Source organism: Terrapene carolina, unplaced genomic scaffold, assembly GCF_002925995.2.
Source record: "Terrapene carolina triunguis isolate 2854851 unplaced genomic scaffold, T_m_triunguis-2.0 Scaffold96, whole genome shotgun sequence".
Lineage (NCBI taxonomy): Eukaryota > Metazoa > Chordata > Testudines > Emydidae > Terrapene > Terrapene triunguis.
In genome coordinates, this window is record NW_020664447.1 from 73582785 (window position 1) to 73609861 (window position 27077).

At 42.0% G+C, this 27077-nt stretch overlaps 1 protein-coding gene across 4 annotated transcripts in view; it reads left to right on the top strand.

The window, feature by feature from the left end:
• The first annotated feature begins 312 nt into the window (after nt 1-312).
• UNC79 (unc-79 homolog, NALCN channel complex subunit) overlaps nt 313-27077 on the top strand; it is a 139209-nt gene continuing 112444 nt past the window's right edge. For all 4 annotated transcript variants that reach the window (XM_026651282.2, XM_026651283.2, XM_026651284.2 and 1 more), the window contains exons 1-10: nt 313-371; nt 3156-3276; nt 9037-9341; nt 12847-13017; nt 15720-15812; nt 17675-17730; nt 18464-18593; nt 20708-20772; nt 24688-24776; nt 25902-25942. In XM_026651282.2, the coding sequence (XP_026507067.1) occupies nt 341-371; nt 3156-3276; nt 9037-9341; nt 12847-13017; nt 15720-15812; nt 17675-17730; nt 18464-18593; nt 20708-20772; nt 24688-24776; nt 25902-25942 (1102 nt within the window). In that variant the 5' untranslated portion in view covers nt 313-340. The remainder of the gene's footprint in view (nt 372-3155; nt 3277-9036; nt 9342-12846; nt 13018-15719; nt 15813-17674; nt 17731-18463; nt 18594-20707; nt 20773-24687; nt 24777-25901; nt 25943-27077) is intronic.

Consider the following 27077-nt stretch of genomic DNA (forward strand, 5'->3'; position numbering starts at 1 on the left):
AAGCTCTCATTAACCTGGGACATAACAATTACATTTCTATGGGAGGTGTAGTCTGATACCAAAAGCAACATGAAGTGATTCATTTTACAAACAAAATTATTATCTAGCTATTGTGTTTATGAATGTTCTTTTATGTTGATTGATTTCATTTGGGGCACTAACCCGCTTAATAGAAATAAACAGGTTTCCTATTTTGCACAAAACAGCACTCCTGACATGCTTTTCCCCTCTCTTGAAAACAAGTGGCTGTAGAGATGAAGGAGGCTCTTTAAAATACAGCTTGACTAATATCTCTGGCATTGGTTTTCCTATTTCAGTTATGGACATCTGACTGCGTAGCATGGCACCTGCAATGAACTATAAATCCAGCTGTGAGTTGTTCTTTGGTTGGGAAATCTGATTTGTGACCTGATTATTTTACAAATCTACTAGGCTTCATTTCCTTTACACCAGGGAGACTGGCATGACAAACAACATTTAGTAAATAGAAAAGGCTCTTTCCTAATCTAAGCCATGTATTTATACTGTATGACTCTCATTACCATGGAATCTGAGCACCTACACAAAGGATGTTCTATAGTCTAGTTGTCTAACGAGATTTTGGGAACAGGGATCCATATTCTTACATATTTGTAAAGGGCCATTTACATCTATAAGGCTGTATCAGTAAACAGTAATAATATACATTATACTCAGGGAGAATACATGGTGTACTAGAAAAGCTTTATCCATTTAAATCTGAGGTGCCTGTTTTGCTCACAAGTGGAGAACCCAAATGCACCAGTTCTGCTAACCAGAATGTCATAGATATTGTGGTGGAGGGAAAGAAAGCCTTCCTTGCCTTGCATAATCACTGAATAAGATTTAACACGTTTATTCTGTAGTCATTCAGAACTCGGAACATGATTTTTGCTACTGGATTCTTTAGCCTTCTATTTTGTTGGTCCCACCCATCTGTATATCATTGTATTGAGTCCACTGAATGGATAGTTGAGGACAAAATATGACTAGTATGACCCACAAGGCCATCAATACCCAGTTGGATGCACAAATGTAGCTTGCTTATGCAAAACCTTGCTAGTGCAAAGATACAAACATGAAAAATTGCACACTGGAAAAAAGGAGACTTTGAGTGAACTTTTTTTTTTTAAATTATTAAAATTATCCATAAAATTAGAGATACAGCCTCCACCTAAACTCCCCTTTAGGCATACACAATTTTGTGCAGAGGTCCTGGGGAAAAAATAAATATGATCATGTAATTAAAATCAGTATCATAATGCATACATCCAACAGGGCTGAATTCAGGTTGCATAGGCAACCTTAATTTTGGCATTTCCTAACTTTTGAGTGCTTGACTTTGCAACCTGAATATTTTTACCATAGTTTTTGTATTTAACAAATATATAGGATAGTTCACTGGGGGAGTTGATCAAAGCAAAATATATACAGTAAATGTGTTCAAGAGATACCTACATTTAGCTGTAGTCTGGCATGTTATGATGGATGGTCTTACCTTGTTCCTAAATTGTTTTATATATCTATAGGGCAGGATTTTCACCAGGGCTAGCATTGCCCAATTCTGCTTCCACTGAAGTCAATGGGATTTTTAACACTGACTTGAATAGGAGCAGAGTCAGGCCAGTTCTGAGTGTGTGGAAAATCCCACCCGTAATGTTCCTCATTGCAGAGAGAAAAGTGAACATGCACTTTGAAGTTCTCTTGCTTTGTTAACGAAGAGTTAAAGCATTTAAAATCTTAAGCTGTGCTGACATTTATTATGTCATGTTGTCCACTCTCAGAGAATGACAACAACAAAGTGACATAATGAAGTAGCATCAGTATTTCATAATAACAAAAATGCTAACTTTTTCTATAGCTATATTGTATTTGTTTGCTGTGGTATTGTACAGAAAATAGGTGTGCCCTCTAAGCTTAGGCCTATAACTGATTTATGTGCTGAGCTTTCTTTACAATTAACCACACAGTGACTTTTATGGTAGAAAGTAGAAGACCAGCAGTCCATTTGCAGGTATTCCATCATGAGTAGGGAAAGGAACTTATTAGAATAAAGAAAATGCTATTCTTCCTAAAGCTATGATTTCGCCCCCTGCACTTCACTGTAGAAAAGCTGCTTTGAACCATCCCTGACCCCACCCCAGTCTGATCAGGTTGCCTGCTATAGATATAAATAAACTGTACACATAGTCTTACACAATTGATTCACTACATAGTCTAGAGCAAACCACTGAGTTTCTCTTTCCCTCAGGTTATCCATCCATAAATTGACCGTAGTAATACTTATCCATCTCACGTGGGTGTTGTGTGACTTACTGAATCAATAATTATTGCTCCCCCTTTTTGCCCTGAGTGGCTAGTCAAAATGTGGAGCCCTGTACATGTTCCAGTTGGGAGTAGAAATTGGTGGTAGTCAGGTATTTCTTGGATACAGTTTATTTTGTTTACAAAGAATGTACAAAGTCCTGTGTTGCTGAGCGCAGACGGAAACAAACAGCTTCTTTTGCTCACAGCACCAAGAGCACTCTTTTTAGCCTGAGCCTGTGACCCAAAAACCTCTCCCTAGATTTCTTCCATGGTTAGCCACATACCTTCAGCTGCTGCTGCAGGTGATCTCTCTCACTCTGTTCTTGGCTGACCTTAGTTTCTGTGTGATCTCTCTTCCCTTATACCCACACACCTATCCAAAACAATACTCAGACAGGAGCTCCCGGGGTTCACACGCACCCTTTTGTCTTAGGTGGGGCTTATGCATATAGTTATAGGTCACATCTACCAATCTCAGAGGTTTGAACTCAATCCATGACAAGGTTTCACCCAGCTCATAACATTATAAATGAGGCTTGAGATCCATGAATGGAAAAAATGAGACAGGCACTAAGTGTTTGTTTGATCTGTTAGCACAGAGTAGGACTAAAACAGATTTAAAAATACTATATACAATTTTTCCTTTTTCTTCCCTCCTTCATTAAAGTATTCAATTTATTCAGCCACTATAAAGATTGGAAAGACTTGTCTCTTAGGTTTAGCTCACTGCATGGATTTTAACACTACAGTAGGGGTAGAAAACTGATATGGTGTCTTAACCTGAACTAAGCTAAATGAAAGTCTCTCTGTTTTTTTTTTTTTTTATCCAGTTGCTTCCAAGATCCGCTATCTACAGGAATACCATAACCGCGTTCTTCACAACATTTACCCTGTGCCCTCTGGAACTGACATTGCAAACACTCTGAAATACTTTTCTCAGACTTTATTGAGGTAAGTTTTAAATTATGCTCTTCAAGAGAAAAAATGTTAGGGGATATGTGTTGATTTCTTCTTGGTTAATGGATCTTATGGATCAATGCTCAACCAGAAGGAGTCAGAGCTCAATATAATTAAAAGTATGGTATAAATAAATTACAGCAGTGGCTGTTGCCCAATTTGCCCAGTTGAGCTGCTTATTGAGTGGCTGATTCTAAAACAAAACCTGGTTTGCTTGGCCCTACTATAGGTTAGTGGAGTGCACACGTGTGCTTGAAGTAAAGAAGAGAGAAGGTTGCTATAAAATTTCACAAGTTTGACTGTGACCTCTCTGAGAATCCTAAAGCTGTAGGATCCTACCGAGATGAGCCTGAGCAGCAAAACTAGAAGCAGAGCTGTCCATAGTTCAGTGGGCTTTCAGATCTGGATTTTGGTTCAGCCTATTATAGCAACGGGCATAGGCACAAAGTTTGGATCCAGATCTGGATCTGAATGACATTAACGGTTCAGAGTTGCTCTGATCTAGTGATTTGGTTTAGTCCACTCTAGTTGCAATATAAAAACCAATAAGTACGAAGTATGATTAGAGAATAGGTTTAGATAGGTGATATGACCTTTCAACTTGTTAAAGAGAGCTGTTATAGGTTTGGGACTTCATTAGGAACATTACTTATATTCCAATTTTCCCACAGTATAATGGATTCATTGACCTGAATTTTCAAAGTGGCCTTCAGATGGCCTTTGATATTGCAGATATAATTTTTGTATGCCTACATTTTTGTGGCTTAATTTTTCATATGCAGATAGTTTTGAGTTGACGGTGCATTTTTGTGTATAACTACCTGATTTGCACCTACAAAAATATTTACACTTAGAAAATTGCACCCATACTTTCAGAGGCTGCTTTGGAAGTTAGGCCATTTGTATTGTCTTGGAGAGAAGAAACATTCTCTCTTGCTCTAAAATACGTTAACAAGCAAGTATTAAAGTTGAATGAAAAACTCATTGAGAGCCCACATTCAGAGACCATGGAATTCAGAAACACTCTATGTTCTATGTTAACGGGAAAAATACGTATGTAGAAATACACATTACCCGCAGAATCCCTTTTTGGCTGCAAACTCTCAGGAGCTGTGTTTATACTTCACATTCCCAGATTTCATGAATAAAATCATTTAACCATCGTGAAATTTTTAGCTCACTGAATATTTTAGGGTGCTGAACACACCTGTGTTAACTTAAAGGGCTCTTTCAGGTCCAACAAATGGAATGATGTTCAATTAATATGTTACATTAATAGCTGAAAAATCTTTATAGGGATATTGAGAGTAGCTAGGAAATGTGGTTCTTATTCCATGTCTGTGTATTTTTAATTGGCTAATCAAATAATGAAAACATTTGAAAATCAGGCAAACACTGCACACAAGACTCTGTGTGCAGCAAAACAACCTCAGCATAAGTTGAGTGGGCCTCCCAAGCTATTCAGCCATGCAAATTGTCCTGGATTCTGGCATGTACTCTCCCTCTCACCTCTCATTAGTGACTTGCTCAAAGGTATACACTAGGATAATCCCCATTTGGGTGGAACTCCAACAGTGGCAGCACCGTTAGAATTTGCAGCATAGGAAAGGTGCAAACATTTTATCACTGTGTCACCTAACTCTGCACAGAGCATTACATTGCATAGTGTATTCTTGGTGAGAAATTCTTCACACCTTATGAGCATTCAAGTTGCTGGACTGAGTGAAGCAGATAGTTTTATAGGTTACAAAAGCAGAATTTAGAGGTCTGCACAACTCCCTTTTCTGTGTGGCTGTTTTAAATCTGCAGAATTGTTAATTCCATATGAAGGGAGCAATTCCATTTAACTTCTTTATTTCATGCTAGAGGTTGGACTGAACCAAAACCCTGGTACTGATTACCCTGAACTTGATAAGGTTTGAGGTGGTACTCACAATGTATATTCAGATCTGGATATAATTTCATAGATGACCTCTTTCTTTATAATGGGCAAATCAAAATGCTGAATCTGAACATCCCCCAAATTAGGGAGAGGGCATTAGAAATCCAGCCCTGGATCCAGACCTGAATTTCATATAGGCCATTGCCTGTATCCTTAAAATAGGCCAGATCAAATCTCTAATCCAGACCTCCTTTAACTCTGGAGTGTTTGAAATCTGGTTCTGGACCTGAGTGCTGTGGTTGAGCCCACCACAACTTCATATACATGTTCACACCAAGACAGGGATTAGACAAAACACCTTACTCTACACTAAGTGTGGCAAGTGGAAAGAAGGAAACTCCTGTCCAGTGCACGCAATTCCCCTTTCAGGGACCTTAAGAAGGCTTATCCTAACAAACATCTCAATGCCCTGGCTTGCTCAAGATTTTGTTCAAGAGTTTCCCTGAATGGCTTGCATCCCAAGTCTTCTTTCTGCCTCTCACACTATGAGCGCGACCACACTCATTATTGCACAACGGAGTATAAAACACAGTCAAATATACCCCATTCAGTTGTTAGCGTACTAGGCCTTAGCAGGTGTAGCTTTGCGACTTGTTGTACCTTGACAATACAGTTACTTTTCTGAGTTATAAACATATTGACTTAGTTCTTCCGAGTGGGGCAGTCCCACTGTTTTGGGTCAAAGTCATATCTGGTGTAATACCAGTAGCTTCAGTTTAGTTGCAACAGGGATTAACTTGGTCCTTCGGTTTATATACGTTCAACTATGTAACAGGCTCAGGGGTGGGGGCGGGAAGAAGTGGCTATGGTTGAAAAAAGTGAGGTATTTACTTTTTATGAATAAACATCACATAAAATCACCATACACAATGCATAACATATTGATTCATTTAGCTCCTCCTCAATTTTCTCTTTGGGCAGAAGCATTTCTTCACATTACAGCATGAATTTAAGTTTCATGCATTACTCATTTCCAGCCTTTCCTCCATCACTTGAGGATTGACCTAGAACATAATAAACCTCTTATAGAACATCCGCTTTTTTCTTGTTTTCTTAGAAAAAACTCCTCTGTGGATTTCTTAACTATAGACAAAATTCTTTATTTAATGAACAGTTATTAATGCACAAGATATTTTTACTGCTTTCTCGTGTGTGGAGAGATGCAATTTCTCTGACACCATTTCTCAAAGAAACACCTCGGGAAGGTAGTAATTTGGAGACTGGCCTATGTTGCAGCAAGGGAGCCCAAACTTTGACCAATTAAGAGATGCATTGGCAACTCATTTGCATATAGTGGGACAGATTCAGTATGGAGGTGGCCTGCAGATACTACACGTCCCAGTGTACAGTGCTCCATATTGAGTAGAAAAGGGAACGGTCTACAGTGGCCAGATCTGAATCTGCAGCCAAACTTTCTCAAAGTTCAGGATTGTTATTGGATCTGGAGTTTTGACTGGTCGCATTATAGAACTTGGGGTCAGCTGCATATCCAGATCCAGAGATCCTCTGAGTTTGGGGGTGGTAGGAACTGGGGCTTTGGTAGGGGCACATCCCTAATACCTGAATTGAACAGAAGGCCTCTATGATCAAGATGGAGTATTGTATGCTGGGACCTGTAGTCTCCATGGGTCCCACCTTCATATTAAGGAGGAGGGAGGCCCTGAGATGAATGTTAGCCATCACAGCCTTACACTTTCCAAAACAAGGATTTATTAATGCTGTAATGTCCCTCCTGGAAGTATTGCTCCCAGGGGGCAGCACTTCTGGGGAGTGATGTGTTGGCAAGTGAAGGAACTGGATTTGTTGGGTAACTGGGTAGCATCTGTTCACAGATAGAGGTTGAATGTAATTTAATACCTCCACATCTCAAATCAGAAGCTGCAAAATGTATCGTATGAAAGTCAAGCAAATTAAAAAAAGCAAATCCAAAAAAGAGGAATCAGCACTCTTATAATTCACTTTTAAAATCCTAATAGATCTTGGTTGGTTTACTGATATGATTTCATAAAAACTGTCAGAACAGTCTTATTACCACTTTTCTTAGACTGGACATTGGGTAACAGAAACCAAAATAATTTACAGGCATACAAGGCACAATAAGAAAAAAATCCCCAAAAAACTATGCAGTAACTTTTCTTAGGGTAGATTATATTGTATCTATATAACATCTGCATACTTGAGAGATCAGGCATGCCTGACTGTAGCCACCTTTGCTCGGAGATGTACTTGTAAAAATTGTAATAAAATTTGTATGGCAAATAAATCAGGCCCTCTCTTGCAAACACATAAGCATGTGTGAAGCTTTCTCATGTGAGTTGTCATACTGACTTCTATGGGACAACATGTGAGTAAAGTTACACGTGTGTTTAAGTGTTTGCAAGATTGGGGCCTGAATTCTATGTAGGGTGGGTGGAATTTTCAAAAGCGCTTACCATTGACCTAACTCTGCTCCACTGAAGTCCATGGATGTTTCAGTGCCCCACCTATACTTTACTAGTTTTAACACTGACTTCAATGGGAGTAGAGGTACGCCAACACTGGCCACTTTTGGAAGCTCACCCTACAGGTACGGTACATGTAAAACAAGTTGGTCTATGGTTTAATATATTAAAATAGTATATGATACTTTTTATAGGAGCATGAAAAAGTTTATTAGATAACCCTGTAATGCATATTCATTTTCTGTTAGGCTAGCCAAAATATAGCTTTGTTGCTTAAGCAGCAATTTATTCTATTTTAAAAATTATTAATCATTTCAGAACAATTGGACTAACATGTTTATAACAATTTTAAAAAGACATAGCAAGCTGGTTGATTTTTAGCCTCTATTTTGATGCCCACTAATTTTAATTTTTGAAATTATCTTTCCTTTAGTTTGTAGTGAGTTTTGTTGAATAATAACGTAAGTACGTAGCAGCAGGAATGTATGATAACACACTGTCTGATGTGCAGTTCTATAACTGGTATTGCTTGCTTAGCCCTTAGATTTGGAAGTAACTATTTACCAAAAGAGTGTTTGTATTCATAAAATAAAATGTTTCCTCCCCAAACATGGGCAAAATTAAAAACACACATAAACAACCATTATCATTAGCTCACAAACATATGCTAAAGATCATCTACTATATATTATTTTATAGCTTCTCCAAATGTAGTTTAGTTAACATTTTAGAAATATTATATTATTTCTAAATCCATGTGCCTGTTTAAACTTCATTATCTCAAATGATACTGACGGAATGTCATGAAACAGTATCATAAAATACATACAGACATTATTTTAATGCGATAAACATGTGATTTTTAAGACTATCTTAACAAACCCACATGTTTATTCTTTGCTAAAACATGTTTCTCAAAGTGCCACACCTATATTTTACAAGTTTTCACTCCCTTGGTTCAAACAATCTTACTGAAAATGTATTTTCCCCCAAATCTTCTCAGAAGCAAATTCTCCAGCTATTTGAACACAGCTATTCTTTGCATAGCAAGCAGCTCAATTCCCAAATTTTGCTTAACTGTGAAACATGGGTATGGCACTGAAACATGCATTTTTATATTTTTGCTCCTTATGAACCAGATAACACATGAGATGCAATGGAAATTTTTACAAACAGCAATTTTTAATTTTACTATCTTGAAGCATGGAAGTGAATGGTTGCTAGATTTGCCAACACACTGGTATTGGTAGAAATTGCATCTTATGTGGGGTGTATCTGGTGTTTTATTATTTGTTTTATAGTGTCATTTCAATGTAATGTGCTGTTCTTTGTGTCTTTGTTGTCTCTTTTTTTTCTTTGTCCCCCCAACAGCATTTTGTCCCGCACAGGGAAGAAGGAGAATCAAGATGCCTCCAATTTGACAGTGCCCATGACCATGTGTCTTTTTCCTGTGCCATTCCCACTCACCCCATCTCTAAGACCACAGGTCAGTTCCATCAACCCTACTGTTACTCGCTCCCTCCTTTACAGCGTCCTGCGAGATGCTCCATCTGAACGCGGCCAGCAAAGTCGTGATGCTCAGTTATCAGACTACCCATCATTGGACTATCAAGGACTTTACGTGACATTGGTGACTCTGCTGGATCTAGTTCCTTTGCTACAGCATGGTCAGCATGGTAAGCAGGCCTTTGAATCCTTACCGTACACGTAGATCCAGTGCTTTGAATCCATGTGTGGTATGTAAGGCCTGGTCTATGCTACACAGTTACGTTGACGTAAGCTGCCTTGTGTCAACCTAGCTGTGGAAGTGTCTACACGTAAATTTGGCTCCTGCCAACATAAGTGCCTCTCTACGCCGATTTAGTAACACCACCTCCCCGAGTGGCGTAGAGTCACGGTCAATGTAATTCGGTTAACGCAGTGTCAGTGTAGACGCTGCATTGCTTAAATTGACTGTTACTGGCTTTCAGGGACAATCCCACAATGCCCTACACTGACAATTCAATCGATACAAGCGCTCCTGGTAAGGAGGTGAACTGCCAACACAAGGACCCAAGTATGCGTGCACACAACCGATTTAATAAGTGTGGTGGCTGTATGCTGATGCAAGTTAGGTCAACGTATTTTGTAGTGTAGACATGGCCTTAATAAAATAATAGAGATGGGCCTAAACTGATCTAGATTTTCAACCTATTCCAAAAATGGAAGTATTTTTATCTGGCCTTTTCGTTTGACTCCATTGAAGTGTCAGGGCCTATTTGCAACTTGTGGATCTGGCTTTGGGTTTGGATTCTGAAGCCCACTAATGCTCAGGGATGTGCAGATCAGGCCCATCTCTGAGTAAAATGTAAAGTAGATTTGATAAAAGATCTTAACAGTATTTTAACAATGTAATAGAGCAGTGGTTCCCAAACTTGTTCCGCCGCTTGTGCACGGAAAGCCCCTGGTGGGCTGGGCCGGTTTGTGTACCTGCCGCGTCCGCAGGTTCGGCCGATCGTGGCTCCCAGTGGCCAATGGGAACTGCTGGAAGCGGCACGGGCCAAGGGACGTACTGGCTGCTGCTTCCAGCAGCTCCCATTGGCCTGGAGCAGCAAACCGCGGCCACTGGGAGCTGCGATCGGCCGAACCTGCGGACGCGGCAGGTACACAAACCGGCCCGGCCCACCAGGGGCTTTCCCTGCACAAGGTGCAGAACAAGTTTGGTAACCACTGTAATAGAGACTGGTTTAAAATGTCACTGTGTAAAAAGAAAGGATTGTAAGTCTGAATATACAGAAATAGGGGGTTTTGCACAGTGCTTTGAATCATCTCATCACAAAATGTATTGGATTTTGATCACATGTTGCTATTTATATTGTTCTTAGTCAACTCCTCCAGTATGCAATTTTGTAGACTGCGGTTATCTTTCCTGAAAGCCTGGGGCCCAGTTCTCCCCATCTCAGGATACCAGTATCTATCTTGATTTCAATGGGTGTCACTTGTACACTGAGGTGGAGAGAACTATGCTCCAGGCTGTTAAGTTTTGGTAAGTATATGAATTCATTTTGCAGGAAAGATTTCCCTGTTGCTTTCAGAATTCCTTTTGGATAGATAATATATTTTGATTCCAGTATAGATGTACAAAGAAACGATATGATGTCTGTACAGTGAATTAAAATTTGCAATGAAACTTGTAATTTATTCCTTCCTTCAGCTTAGTAATTTCTTTAATAAAATGTAGTTATCAGAACAACTTAGATCTAGAACAATGCTGTTGTGCCTTCAGCCAGACCACTTGTATTTTGATCCTGTCAGATTTCACAAATTGGCCACGTCTGTACTTAGTACTTTTTGTGCAAGATGCTGAGCATTTGTGCAAGATGCTGAGCATTTATTGCAAGAGAGAGGCACTTTGCATCCTGCAGTATGTGGCCCTTGCATGGAGGACCTTTGAGGAACATTAAAATGGAATACATTAATGATTGTTAGAACTTATAGAGTGCTTTTCAGCCATAGATCTCTAAGCACTTTACAAAGGTAGGTATAAATATCCCCAGTTTACAGATGGGAAAACAGAGGCACAGGCTGCCTAAGTGACTTGCCCAAGGGCACACAGTGAGTTAGTTGCAGAGCTTGGACTAGAAACCCAGTTGCTTCAGGAGGAGGTTTTTGTGATTCATAGAAACATAGGAATTGCCAGACTGGATCAGACTCAAGGGTACCTCTAGTCCAGTATCCTCTGGCAGTGGCCGGCACCAGGTACTTCAGAGGAAGGCAAATGTGGAAGAATCTGCCTCCCTACTGACAAGTCTGATCCTGATATCTAAAGATTGGATTAAGCCCCGAAGCACAAGTTTTAATATCCTTTCCACAATTTTTGGTATAATTAATTATGATAACTCTGAATATACTTGATCCATATAAATATCCAATCTCTTTTTAAATCTTGGTGAGTTCTTGGCCTCAATGACTTACTGTGGTAATGAATTCAGCAGTTTAATCACTTGTAGTGTTGAAAATACAGTGATATTCTTCCCTCTGAGTCAGCACAGAACCAGTGCCCCCGTCTGGTGTTCTGGAGACACTTTGCTGCTCTTTGAATGAGATTTAAAACATAGGTTCTGATTTCCTGTGGCTATGACAGCTTCTATGGCACTTTTTGCAAGAATAGGTCGGTTTATATACCAATGTCCTGGCCAAATTCTAACTCTGATAGTGGCATTCTCCCTACCTAAACCCACGCCCCCATCCATGCTCCTGTGATGGTTTCACAGAATTCATTTTCCCTCTAGACCCGGGATGGGCAAACTTTTTGGCCTGAGGACCACATCAGGGTTCCGAAATTGTATGGAGGGCCGGGTAGGGAAGGCTGTGCCTCCCCAAACAGCCTGGCCCCTGCCCCCTATCCGCCCCCTCCCACTTCCCGCCCCCTGACTGCCCCCCTCATAACCCCCAAACCATCCAACCCCCCTGTTCCTTGTCCCCTGACCGCCACCTCCCAGAACCCCCTGCCCCTAACCGCCCCCCCAGGGACCCCACCCCCATCCAATCCCCCCTGTCCCCTGACTGATCTGACCCCTATCCACACCCCCGCCCCTTGACAAGTCCCTGGGACCCCCTGCCCCTTATCCAACCCCCCCGCTCCCCACCCCCTTACCATGCTGCTTAGAGCACCAGAACTGGCAGCCGCACCGCCTGGCCGGAGCCAGCCATGCCACCGCGCAGTCTAGAGCACCGGGGCAGGCTTGCGGCTCTCGCAGCCGCGCTGCCTGGCAGGAGCTCGCAGCCCCGCTGCCCAGAGCGCTGACAGCACAGTGAGCTGCGGGGGAGGGGGAACAGCAGGGGAGGGTCCGGGGGCTAGCCTCCACGGCCGGGAGCTCAAGGGCGGGCAGGACAGTCCCGCGGGCTGGATGTGGCCCGAGGCTGTAGTTTGCCCACCTCTGCTCTAAACTGTTGCCATTTGCTGTTAAACAGCTGCCTCCTTCGACCCTAGGAGGAAATTCATTATAATGGTGGGTGAAGTGATTCCTGTGTGTTGTTTAAATATCAACTAAATTTCTAAACAATTTTGGGGAGAAAGGCACAATTTAAGTGTAAGTTATTATGATAGTTTTGTAAACAGTCCATAATCCAAAAAATACATCATGTGTTTTTTTTTTTTATAATATAATGATGCTCTGTTTATTGAATTTTCTTTGACAGATCTTGGACAGTCGATTTTTTACACAACCACATGTTTGCTTCCTTTTCTCAATGATGACATCCTGAGTACTTTGCCTTATACAATGATTTCAACATTAGCCACCTTTCCACCATTTCTGCACAAGGATATTATAGAGTATCTCAGTACCTCTTTTCTGCCTATGGCTATATGTAAGTGGAATTCATTCTAATAATGTTACTTTTCAGAAAGTACGTAGGTTTTTGAAATAACATTAGACCATAGTTATCAATGTTTTATTTACCATGTGGATGTGGTTACATATTAATCTACTTGCTTACTACAAAATATAATTCAATGTGGCTGCTCTTACCAGAGGAAGAAGTTATACAGAATGTCTACTTTTTATGTTGTATTACTAGGTTATTTCTTTTCACTTAAAGGGTAAGATAAAACATCTTAAGGTGATATACTGTACTAATTACACAGAGAGCTTCCAATGGTAGCAATGGGAGTCCTGAATACAGAGCAAAGGTACAATATGTTCCTGAAAATACAGATGCAACAGCAATATGTATAACATTTGCATTGGGATGCACATGAACAACTACTGTCAATATAACTGATGGACATCCAATAGCAGAATTTGGCTCTATCTATTTATCTTATTGTTTTGCACTGAGTAATTATGGGTGCCAATGGAATCTGTTCTAACTGTAATTGTCAGGAATGAATCTGAGAGGTAGTTGATTTTCTGCTTTTCTTTGAAAGGATATTGAATTACTGCATAAAGTTAAAATCCCTGCAAGCTGTGGATCCAAAGCAGTACTGACTAGCTGTGTTTTGAACACTCATCTGTGTACCTGATAAAAGCTTGCTGACCTTTCAGTAGCTGCTGTAAATACATCTTTTTTAACATTTCACAAATTTGGAGATGGGGGACTATAACAGGAGTTAGTTGCACCATAACCAGCTAAATTCCCCTTTCTTATCAGCCCTATAGACCTTTGTTGTATGCAGTGTTGTTGTGTAGCCATGTTGGTCCCAGGATATTAGAGTCCTTTATCTAACAGTATGAACTATTTCTGCATTCAGAGCTCCATTAATGGTACTGCGAGTTTTGCACAGCAGATCTCTACAGAATATGGGAAGAAGCATGGTCTAGTGTCCTAAAGCATAGGACTCTGAGGAGGTCTGTTATCTACTATTCCTGGCTCTCCCACAGATTTGCTGTGAGACCCTGGGCAGGCCACTTAACAGCTCTGTACCTCAGTTTCCCCATTTGTAAAATGGGAATAATAATACTTCCCTATATCATGAGGGTCTTGTGAGGCTTAATTCTATAATATTTTCTAAAGTTCTTTGATATTGTGGATGGAAGGTCCTATAGAAATACAAATCAATATGCAATAGTCTCACTGTGGTTTAAAGAATCTTGAACTAAAGCCTTTATCTATCCATTACGCTAATCTGTGAAAAATGCATTCAATGCAGAACTTTCTATAGAGTGCTCCTCCAATCCTGTATTTCCTCAAATCTCTGAAACTATTCTCCAAAACAACCTATTAAGCCTAATTCTCCCTTTAGTTAAATGGATACTAGTCCCTCAGTGGATATTGTACATATGTAACTGAGAGCAGTAGTTAGCCAATTGCCTTTTTCTCACATAGCTTTCTCAAATCACTGTATAAATCAATCCAACTCTATATTTTGTTTCTAATACCGCATGGTACCTTTTCTCTATAGACTGTATTTTAAATGCTAGGTCAGAACTGCGGGAGAATACGTATTTCGCAATATAAATTATCACAAACAGATCGTGCCATAATAATTTGGGGATTGTTTTGAGCGGCATGTAATTACTGGGCTACCTACGTGGCAGAGAATAGTTCCAGCAGAGCAGTAATTAAATCTGAGGTAATTACACTTGTGGCATGTACACTCAGGGGTATCAACTATATTCATTATATGAGTGCTATGATCTATGGGTCCAGCCATCTATAGCACATTGCTGAACTGTTTCACAGCTTCTCTTCCACTAACCCCACTTGCTTAAGCAGCTCATAACCCCAGCAACAGGCTCCACTAAGCCTTTGCTTTGTAACTCTGTTTCTGCAATCAATATCAGGAGACGAATGATGGCAGCCCAATAAATACCCCCAATCTTCAGGGCTTTCCCAGGATCCTAGCTGGTGGTGACCACTAGCTCAACATTGATCAGCCCACTAGGAGAGCAGCAGAAGCTCCAGCTAGGGTCTATTAGGTCTTATCCCCCACAATCAGAATCATAGCTCCCATGTTTAAATACTGCTGTTGGTGTCAATGTCCTAGTACAGTTATCCCAGCTAGTGAGGAATGGGATTTTTAATCTGAGAATAGTGTTTAAAATCATGCTGCCTAGGGACTAATCTATACTATAGACCAACAACAGCCAGCACGCTATTCCACTCCAGCCCCACCCACATTCCTCAACACCAGTCCTCTCATCAACCCTGTTGCCCCACTCAGTAGCTCCCCTAAGCTTCCCATTGTTTCCCCCAGGACCTAAATCCTAACAGCAAAGGATTGTGGGATATGGTGTGTTGTGAGCTGAATATTGGCCATTTTGTGGGTTGCAGACTGAAAACATTTCAGAGCCACGGTTCTGGAGCAGGGTTTTGCTAGCACAGCTCTCAGACAGAAACCTTGCTATTCAGGGGAACTAGGCTAAAACCCTGGGAGCAAACACCACATCTACAATAGTCTGTCTTTTGCCATCAGAGAGCTTTTGCCCCATCACGGTTGGGTTTTTTTTTTTTTTAAATACATGCATCCCTATGCATTTTATTTGCATCAGTCAAAATCTAAACTGGGTGCAGTTGTTTTCTAATTTTTCTTGCTGTACACTGGGAGATATTTTTTGCTTCCCTTTAAGTGGGATCTTCGAGGAGAGAAGGAGTGCCTGCACACGTCAATCTATCTGCATCTTCAATGCTAATGATTGCAATGCAGTACACATCAAATCCTGGTATGTATAAATAAATATGCACCATTGTTTGTATCTCTCTCTCTTTGTAAAGGTATGAGTCATGAAATATTACATCAAAGAAAGTGTTTGAGAACTCAGTTTGCTGGAAGTTCAGACAATTGGAAATGCTCCTCCTCACCATACTGGAATTGCGAAAATGGATTTAAAAATAGTCCTTTTAGTTAAAACTTGGCATTTCTGAGACTGGTATTTGAAGCAGCAATGTTCCAGACAACTAGGCTTGTCAGGATTCCATTTTAATTTTATTTGTTTATAATTTTGATGGATAATGTTGATTATTTGTAAGTATTTTTTCCTATTTTTATCAAATTAAATTTTCACAGATGTGCAAAATTATGTGTTTTAAGCATATTTTACCAATTTCTATTGATTTTAAAGTTCACAGTTGTGGGTATTGGGGGGTCAGAGAACAGGGTCAGGAATCAGACCATAAATATTTAGTGACATTAGATGTTGAGAGTGAAAAAAGCTACAGCTTTATAATCATTAAAACACAAATTGTCAACCTCACATGTCAAAACATACAAAGTACATATTCTTAAATCCAACTCTAATAAGTTCTCAAGCAGTATTTTTCTTACTCTCCCTATCTATACATTTCGATTATTATCGATGGAAATATTTTTTCATTGGTTTGTGCATGTACGGTGAAACTGAGACTTTAAAGCAGTCCTGCTTATTCTAGCTTAACATCAGAAAATGGAACATTCTAACATCAGTGCTTAGCAATAATTACTAACCACTATCATTCATAATTAAAGGTTGATAGAATCTGTTTTATTGTCTCATATACTGGACTCCTATACTGCTAGAATCACAATTGTTGTCACTTCTTTAGCAAGACAGCGATTGCTGTCTACGGGCTCCAAAATAAACTGTAATTAATTTAATTGTAATTAAAAAGCACCTGAAGGCAAAATCTGCTCTCTCTACCACTGGCGTAGCCCCAGCAAAGTCAGTGAGGTCACACTACTGTCAAGTGAAGACAACATTTGACCCATAGGAATTGACTCTCTTTGCCGTAAACAACTCTCTCCTATTCTATTTATTTATTAAGTGGTGTAGATATTGAAATGCACTGGGCCGTCTGTACCATGAGCATGTGAAGAAGTCTCCCACAATACAAACATAATTAACCAAAGCTGAATAAAAGTAGGCCACAACCTAGAAATAAGCTATTTTTAGGACAAATTTTAAATATGAATGAGATTTTTGTATGAAGTATTTTGCCTTTTGACTCCCAGACAGGGCCGCCGAGAGCGGGTTTGGGCCCCAGTGAAAAAATTTTTTTGGGCCTCCCAGCAAGGGCGGACCAATTAAACAGGGCCGGTGGGGTGGGGTGGGGGGAGAAGCCGGGCCCTGGGCCCCCTTCCGGACTGCTGGGCCCCAGTAATTTGTACCGGCTTCCCCCCCCCCCTCGTCGGCCCTGCTCCCAGATCCCTGCTCTAGCCACAGCATTGTTACACCAGAGCTGAATTTGGCATTATATATTCAAATACTGCCATAAAAACAAGGTCTAAGTGAATAGGCAGATAAATCAGATGTAGGCAAAGGGAACTACTCCATCTCTGTGCAAAGAGTAAGTGCCAAAATTGGTACACTAGTAATTCTTATCATTTACTGCATTCCTCAGCATCAACAAACTACTGATATTTAATTTTTGACTCTCAATTATCTACTCTAACCCCAGGACAATGAACCCTTAGCAAAGTGTTCACGTTGTAAACACTGAATTAAACAGAATGTAGATTCAATAAACTAAACTAAATGAGACACAAGCCATTTCTTGAACTTGAGTTTCCATTTCAGTGTCATGCTTATATGGTCTTTTTCTCTCTCAGTGTATCATTGTCAGTTACTGGAATGCCTCATGAAATATAAGCAAGAAGTATGGAAAGTAAGTTTGTGACCAAATATACCTTATATAGACAATGTTGTTTACCATAATGAAAACCAGATGGCTTGAAAACTGTAGTCACTTTGAGCCAGAAAGTCAGAAGTAGTGATCTCCATATGTGATCCTCCTGCTGAATTTGGGGCAAGCATGTGTTGGTTGCTCAGAATTGGAATTTATAGATGCTGTTCCATCCCTTCAGATCAGGGCCCGTTTTCTGAATCCTGCTTAAATGTTGCTCACGTTGGGAAAAATCTTGTAAGAGCAAGAGATCTTACTAGTTCACATTGGGCTGAATTTTTATGAGGATGGTTTGTGTGTAGTATCATTGAGGCCAGAGGTAATTTAGTCCCTATTTGACCTCAAATCTGGATTCTTATCCTTAGCCTGAACCAAATCTGGATCCAGTTATGGATCTAAACTCCACCTTTTTGGTCTGTATCTAGACAGAAGGCTTAATTTGCTTCAAGTTATTGTATATTATATGCATTGTGGTAGCACCTGGAGGCCCCAGTCAAGATCACAGATCCATTGTGCTAGGTGCTTTACAAACATACTGGTAGAGTTGCCATCTAAGCTCCACCAAAGAGTTTGCAAAAGGTGGTGGGCAGGGTGTAAAATGTATACAATTGGTATATGTGTATGTACATTTGAAAACATACATAAAGTAATGTTATGAAATGAGTAGTGTTTTGTTACCATGCAAACTAAACAGGCTACACATGTTTTTCCTTAGGACTTGCTGTATGTAATAGCTTATGGTCCTTCTCAAGTAAAACCTCCGGCAGTACAAATGCTATTCCACTATTGGCCCAATTTAAAACCGCCAGGGGCAATAAGTGAGTACAGAGGATTGCAGTACACAGGTAAGTGCAAAAATGTTTGTATAAACCCAAATAAATACAATAAACGAGGTGGTCTAGTGTGTACTAGTGTTAGCTGTTAACTCCTGTCAGAGGGATCCTAACTACAATATTCTATAGGCAGATATATTAAGTATAGGCAATGTCTATTTCAGTGTGCTTTCAAAATGTGATGATAATCAGTAGAAATTATGGGTAGTAGAAGCTGGGATCAGATCCAATAAATCCAGTGTGTCAGTCCCAACACTAACTGGATAACCTCTCCCCATAAACCTACAGTGCAAAGTCCCGAACTGGGATATAAATGTACCCTGTAGGTACCCAGAAGGAATCCATTCCATGTCCCTTTCTACTGTCACGATGGATGCTATTGATGTCTCATTTGTTATAGCTGCTGCTGTTGCTATGACTCCTCTTCTAGCTATTACTGTCACTGGAGTCATGTGCAAACAGAGCTCAGTAGGAAAGTTCCCAGGGCTGGAAAGAAGGATGTGGGAAAGGAGGAAGAGAGAGACAAAGCTGAGTAGGTGGATGGCACAAGGTCTCACGCTCACCTTCCTCTGTGCTGTTTTGCATCTTATATTGGTAGGGGATTGTGCTTCTGCTGGGGTGGTTCTTAAGGGTGGGAACTTCCTTTTGCTGCTTGTTGGCCTTAACCCCATCTCTCTGCTTTGAAGAATCATATTTTCAATGTTGTATTGTCTTTTTGGATTTTTTTCCAATTCGGAGTACAGTTGGGCTGGCACCAGAACCCCACACTCAAATAACCCTGAACTTTGGGACATTCAGAATGTGAACTTGGGTCTGGATCCAAATTATGCCACTGGAACGCACCTCTAATATTTGATTACTGTCACCACTTATGTAGCATTCCCTTCCCCTTTTTAATGAGGTCAGATTATTGGGATTTAAACGTCGCTCTGGTTTGTATATTGCTGGTCTCTGATCTTGTTCATCATATTATTATATTTTAAATTGTTGTGCGGCTCATTTAGGGCTAGATTGTGTCTCTAGGACACAGTATTGCCACCCTCGAGAGCAAAAATAAAGATTTGGACCCCAACAAATCATGAGATTGTCCCAAAAAATCATGGGCTTTCTAAAATAAAATATTCTATTCTGTGGTTTTTGGTCTGTCTTCTGGTTTTTGAACTGCTCCTGCCCATCCCCAGAATGTGCATGACAGTGTTGCAAAAGATTCCACATTTATTGGGTAAAGTGATTTTTGGCTCCTGCTACAGGAGCTCTTGCCCCCACATTTGCCTGTTCCCTGCCAGCAATTAATTCTGACCCCACCCTCAGCCCCCCAGCTTCCCCTCTGCTCTTCATGGGTTTTCACCCCCCTCTCTCAGGCCTGGGGGATTGCAGCAGGGTACCCTCTCCCCTTTCCAGTCGGGGGAGGGGGCCCTACGGAGGAACACTCATGCTATCCTATCCCTCACATTGTTCAGAGGATGGGATGGAGTTGTCCTGAGCAGCTGGTCTGTTTAGCTCCTTCCTTCCCCCTCCCCTCCTGTCAGAACAGTTTTGGATTGCTATGGGGTGGTGGTGGGGAGAGCTTTTCCTGTAGCAGTTCTGATTGGTTGTTCAGCCCCAGGAGGCAGGCGAGTGGGGCAGACAGCCGATCACAGGAAGTTTTCCCCCTAGGCAGGGCTCAAATTCCCTAGAGAGCTGGAATGTGTGACAAAATCTGAGCATTGAGGACACAGCCCTTAGTAAGGGATAGTGTGTTGCTGAGCTGCCCTAGGAACAGCTCAGGGAAAGAATTGTGCTTTAGGGAGTCACAAATTCCAGGCTGCTCCTGTGGGTAGTCATAAATTAATCCAAAGTCTGGGTAACGTGAAAGAGATGAAAGGGCTGCTGGGGAGGGTTCCTTACTCCCGTTTTATACTCTTGTGTCTGGGAATACAGTCTACCTCATAATCCAGGCAGGCATGTTATAAATTGTTGTTGTTATTAGTATGCTTCCTGGGGCAGGGGTCATGTCTTCCTTTGTATTTGTACAGCAGCTAGCACAATGGGGCCCAGTCTGGATTGGGGCCTCTGGGCACTAGTATAAATGGTACCTATGAATAATATTTATTTCTTTGTTAATCAGGTGTGTTTTGGTTTTTCAGCCTGGAATCCCATCCACTGCCAGCACATTGAATGCCATAATGCAATTAACAAACCAGCTGTGAAGGTACCGTTATTTCCACAGGACCAGAACTTTGCCCAGTTGAGGGCCTTAATGTAAAATTTCTTTAAGCCCATGGGTTGAAGCTAGGGCCTCATTTTGTCTCCAGTCACACACTGAAGTCGATAAGACTTGTATGTAACCAAGGGCTGAGTTTGGCATGGAAATTGCTTACCCATATCTTTAATGGCCTGCTTTTGCTTCTACTGAAGTCAGGTGCAAAACTCCTATTGACTTCCATAAGATCAGATACAGGAACTAAGATGGCAGCATGGCCTGTGGAAACTAAAGGGCCTAAGAATACGTCTTGATCTAGATGGCCTGTGTAGCCTGGCTGCTCAGATGAAGATGGAGTATTTCATCCTGGAGCCTCCATGAGCTATGTCCCCATATTAAATATAAGGATGGTTACGGGCCACATGTAGGGTTGCCAAGTGTCCAGTTTTCAACCAGAACGCCTGGTTCAAAAGGGACCTTGGCGGCTCCGGTCGGCATCTCCAACCGGGATATTAAAAGTCCGGTCGGCGGCACAGTGGAGGCCCAGGGTTAAGGCAGACTCCCTGCCAGCCCTAGCTCTGCGCAGCTCCTGGAAGCGGTCACCAAGTCCCTGCAGTCCCTACGTGCATGGGTGGCCAGGTCGGCTTGGCGCGCTGCCCTCCCCCCCCCCCCCCCCCCCCCCCCGCCGCGCCGGGGGGGGCGGGGGGGGGGGGGGGGGGGGGGGGGTGGGGGGCCCCCCCCCCCCCCCCCCCCCCCGTGACCAATGGGAGCTGTGGGAGCGGTGCCTGTGGGTGTGAGGGCAGTGTATGGAGCCTCCCCGGCTGCCCATGTGTCTAGGGGCTGCAGGAACCTGGTGGCCGCTCCCTGGGAGCCATGGTAAGTGCTGCCAGGACTGCGCAACTCTGCCCGCATCCCAACCCCCTGCCCCAGCATGGAGTCCCCTCACACACCCAAACTCCCTCCCGGAGCCTGCACCCCGCACCCCCCTCCAACCCTCTGCCCAGTGAAAGTGAGTGAGGGTGGGGGAGAGTGAGCGATGGAGGGAGGGGAGATGGAGCAAGCAGGGGTGAGGCGGGGCCTCAGAAGGGGCAGGGGTTGGGGCAGGGGTGTTCAGTTTTGTGAGATTAGAAAGTTGGCAACACTATCCACATGGAAAATCTCTGGAGTGGTCTCTGGCTACCCCAGTATTATGTTTTCTCAAAAATATTACTAATTATTTTCTCCAAAGTGCTTTAGAAAGGAGATAAATAGCATCATCCCTGTTTTACAGGAAACAGGAATCATAGAGAGGTTAAGTCATTCAGACCCCCGGGTCATTCAGTGTCAGTAGGAGAGTCAGGAATAAAACCCATATTTACTGAGTCTAAGTCTGGTGTACACTGCCTGTAGTAAAGCTATTTATTTATTTATTTATTTATAAACCTAACCTATATTCCAGGCACCGTCTAAACATTAAAACAATTAAACTGATCAAAATGACACTTGATAGATCTCTCCCTCCCAGCAAACTAGTCTCCCAGTGTATTATAATTGCAAAAAATGATGTTCATACTTGACTTCAGAGCTCCCAACATTTCCCACTCAGCATACTTCAACCCCAGCCCCTCATCCAGCCCTTCCCAGTCACCCCCAGTTAGGTCCTCCCATCACTAGAGAAAGATAACAGACAGGGGTCGCATTGTGACCTAAAGGTCACCACATTCAGACTCCAGCCATTCAGTGGGGAGAGTAACTCTTAGTGAGATTTACAGTTCTAAGGTTTGTACATGTAAATGCTTAGGAGTCTTGAATGGACTTTCATTTGAACTACTTTTTGCTGTAGAATGAAGATCCGAGCTATGTAGAGATATATGCATTGAGGCCTATTCTCTCTTAGATACATGCCCCAAATTCTTGTCAATAGAGGGGATGGAAGTTACATCCAAATAGGAATATACCCTCTGTCATTCGCAGCAAGATCAAGCTCTTGGCTAGATTAAGAAACTCTAATTTAGTTTAGAAGTGATATTATGGTGTCTGTTAGCCATTGCCTTTTGTCTTCACTGCCCCCTTGTGGTGAAACTGGGTGACACAGCAAGGCTGCTTTAGTTTGCATCCTACTCTGATGGACCCCTCACCATCTAGCCTGCTCATGGGTCCTTTTTCGTGACCCTAGCCCTCCGGCTGGATGGCTGGTAGTCCTTCCCCCCTTTCAGGGTGCTAACGAGTCCAATGCTTCAGGAGGCCAATTACCTTAGATGAGGGACATACAGTCATTGATCTCTTTGAGTGTGGCCCACTTGCTCAAGGCCTTAGTAAACCCTCCTGATGGGTTTGGTAGGGGAGCCTAGACCTGGCCATTTTCTGGGTTCCAGGCTAGGAACCCTGTATAAAGGAGTTTGTCAATTTATTTCAACCCTTTACTGTTTCCCTGGTGTACTTCCTAACATGCTGGTCCTGTAGACTGTTCCTCTAGTTCACATCTTGTGGTCCTCTCCTCCAGAGGGTCTGGTTTCCTAGGTGGCCTCTCACTGGTCTGTTACAGAGACCACTGTTCTCTATGGCTCTACAGCCTCTCTGGCAGTCCCCAGGCTATACTCCAAACCGTCCTTTCGGTTTCCCTTCTGGTTTCCCACATCTAGAGGAGTGTTCCCCCAGCCCCCCTCTTGAAACTGGGTTTGTAGTTCTAGTCATCAGCATGTTCCTGATTCAGAGAGGAGCAGGCCCAGATTAACCAGTGTGCACTTGGTGAACTTGCACAAGGCCTACTAGAACACAAAACAACACCTTCCCCCACAAATCCCACATTTGATTGGTGCTGCGACCCTGTGTGCCAAGTTGCAATGCTACTCAAATTTGGTCCAGCCAGCGTCGTGTCATGCCACAGGGAAACTGGGTCAAATTGGAGTGAGTAGAGCTGTGACCTGGAGCTTGGCCCCCCACTTTTACAATAATCATTGGACCACCGCTCCCGCCAGAAGTCCATGGGGGTGCACCTCCTTGCTTGAGAACCTCTGCTCTAGAGGGTTGGAGCAGGGCAGCAAAATGAAGTTTTGCCTAGAGCGGTGATTGTCCTAGCCACCTTACCCCCTTCAGGCCTTGTGTGGGTGGACACCCCATCACAGGGCCATGCCATGTGACTGGGGTGGGCTGAAGTCTAGACACCAGTACCCGTAAGGGAAAGATCACCCTGTCACAGTGTTCATGTCCAGACCTATGACCGTCCTGCTTCTAAGTACTTAAATAGTGTAATGCATCTGCTCAGATGTGGGATCATGTTGCCATCTAATGGCTAACCCACAAAGAGGATAAAAGCTTCACCACTAGTGCAAGACAATGGAGTTATTCTTTTAGCTCTGGTGACAGAGGCCTGCATTTTGAGAGTCAGAGCTCCTGGGTTCTATCTCTGTTATCACATATGTACTGTATAGCCAAGAGCCATGTTGCATGTATACTTGCAGCATATAGATGTTGCAAGTGACACCACTGAGATTGAAAGTTCTAGAATTCTACCTTAGCTTGGCCTAAAAATATTGAGCCAAATTCTCCTGTATGAGAGTCTGCCTCTTAAAGAAAGAACTGCAATGACCATGAAATATAATACATGTGTTTAGTTATAGTAATGTAACAGAAAGACACACCTGTGTTACTGTGTGTAGACCACTCCCATAGGCCCACTTAAAACAAGAATGTAGAAAACAGGACTGACAATACTCTCCTTTTACACAGACTGGTTCCCTGCTTTTGAGCTTGTCTTTGGCGGAAATCATTTCGGAAACAACACTGGCAGGTGCTGAGTGCCTCCTGCAAGATGACGAATGCCCTCCACAAGCACTGACGCCAGGGGATGCTCATTACCTTGTAGCATTAACCCCTAGGATTGTTATGAAACCAGAGCACTTTCATGGAGAGAGAAGTTCATTCTGTTCTTCCTGTGTGTTTCAGATGTGCATAGAACCTTCCTTGTCTGTGGCTCTGGGTGATAAGCCACCCCCGCTTTACCTGTGTGAAGAATGCAGCCAGAGGATTGCAGGGTGGGTAGACTAAGACTCAGAGATGAACGATAATCACAAGTAGTCAATTAAAAACAACCACATACAATTAGTATACAACTCCAGATTCTAACACCCTCACTCATGTTGAATAGAATCTTACTCCACAAATAATCCAACTGAAGTTAATAGAGCCACCTGTAAAGTAAGCTGCTACCTGGTACGAGTAATTGTAGCAGAGTCCGGCCCAAAGTGAACAGCATTTGCTTTTAGTTTGCACATTAGTGAGTCTTAAAGATAAGATTTGTGAATTATATGATTTTTGTTATGAATCTACACCCTTTTTGCACAAGAACAATGTCTCTCCCCTCTCCTTACCGTTAAGAGCACTGTAATGAGGTCTCCCTTGCTGAGGCATCATTACTTTTATGGAAAATGTACTTCACAACGTTCTCTAGTGTACTCCATGAAGCAACTGCATAAGGAGTTAAAACTAGATCACACTTGTGAAGTACATGCAGAAATACATTCTGACATGAATTATCCTCACATTTTAAGTTTTGTTTGGAAACTTGTTAATTTACAAAATCCACTAATTTGCAATGTGTCTCCCAATCATTAGTGCAAATGAATGAAGTTCTGCTTAGTTCAGAAGCTGTGCATATTTATTTTTAGCCCTTGTTTAACAGACACCTCTGTATCATAGCAGCTGCAGGGAAAAGTAATTAAATTTCACAGAAGTCACCTTGGTTTTGAAGTTATCCTTGATTTAAAGCTGCAGGGAAAAGTAATCAAATTTAATTGCAGCCATGGCTTCTAAACAGATATACAGTGTATGGAACAGGTACTTTTCTTTTTTTCATGTTTGTCTAACACTGTTCACCATCAGTTTTTAATCTCAGGATATACAGAATACATTGTATTTTCTAAATTGCTAAATTAATGTCTTCAAAGTAATATCTGAAAACCTTGAACATGGACAAATAGCAGCACAGTGGTAATTTGCAATCAATAGGGCATAACAAAGAGAACTGATTTAAAACAGCTTTCTATTTATGATGTGCTATTTACAGAAAAGCTTTTTCAGAACAGTGTAAATCACTGACATTTCGTTTGTGCAAAAATAAAATAAAAAGGGATGTTAATTAAATATTTGAATTATTTTAGGGACCACAGTGAATGGTTGGTTGATGTTCTCCTGCCACAAGGTAAGATATACTTTAAGGATGAACAACAAGTAATTGTGACTCTACAGTCATACGTTTGTTTATTTTCCTCTGTTATCTGAGGTATTTGTATTATACTTTCAAGAAAACCACACAGAATCCTAGAAAATAATAATTGTTTACACTTAAATGCTCCTTAGCATCTTCAGAGTAGTGTGCAAACATTCCTAGTTATTATTGTTATTAATTATGTTTATTATGGTAGTCCGTAAGGGCAAACCAAGAGTGAGGCCCTATTATGCTAGGTGCTGTACAAACAGACTAGCAGATGGTCCCTGCCCCAAAGAGCATCCAATCTAAATAGACAAGACAGACAGAGGCTGAGGGAAGGAGTAGAACACACAAGCAGAATGAACACTGTGATGGCAGCAAACATGTTAATTCTGCCATTTGGGGTGCGTGTGGATTTACTTGGGAGGGGATCAGCTAAATGGAAAGAAAAGGGAAGGGAAAGCATGGGTGGGGCAGGGGAGAAGAGGGTAAGAGGTGCAGGGGTGGAGTGAAGCTGAGGTGAAGAGAATGTGAAGGAGAGGGAGGTGGAGGGGGTGGAGCAAACAGCCAGTCAGCACAGGGCAGAGAAGGTCCAGACAAAACTAGAAAGTTCTCTGAATGCCTAGACATACAAAGGACCCTGCTTTGGCTGCTTCTGCTCCCATCAGCTGCAGTCTCTGGCTGGCTCCTGCCTCCTTTCTGTCTTCTCCCAAGCCCACATGGTGTGGGGGATCGGAGTCATCACACTGAGGGCATTGGGACCTAGGTGGAGTGGTCTCCCTGCACAGCTCTGGGTGAAGAGGCATGCTGGGGGAAGGGTGGCTCTGGGTGGGCCCCATTTGATCCCTTCTCTCCAGTGCAGCAGTCAGTATTGCCAACTTCAAGAGATCAAAAATCATGAGTCAGACTCCCAAAAATCATTTGCCCCAAAATCATGACATTTAAAAAAAGATTATACTTTTTTAGGCCAGTCTCTTTATTTCTGAACTCCCCTTGTTCATTCCCAGGGGGTGTGCATGTAACAGTGTTGCCCACTCTCCACATGTAATGGATAAGGTGATTTTTGGCCCCTGCTGCAGGAGCTCTCACCCCCACATCTGCCCTTCTCCTGCCCAACAATTAATCC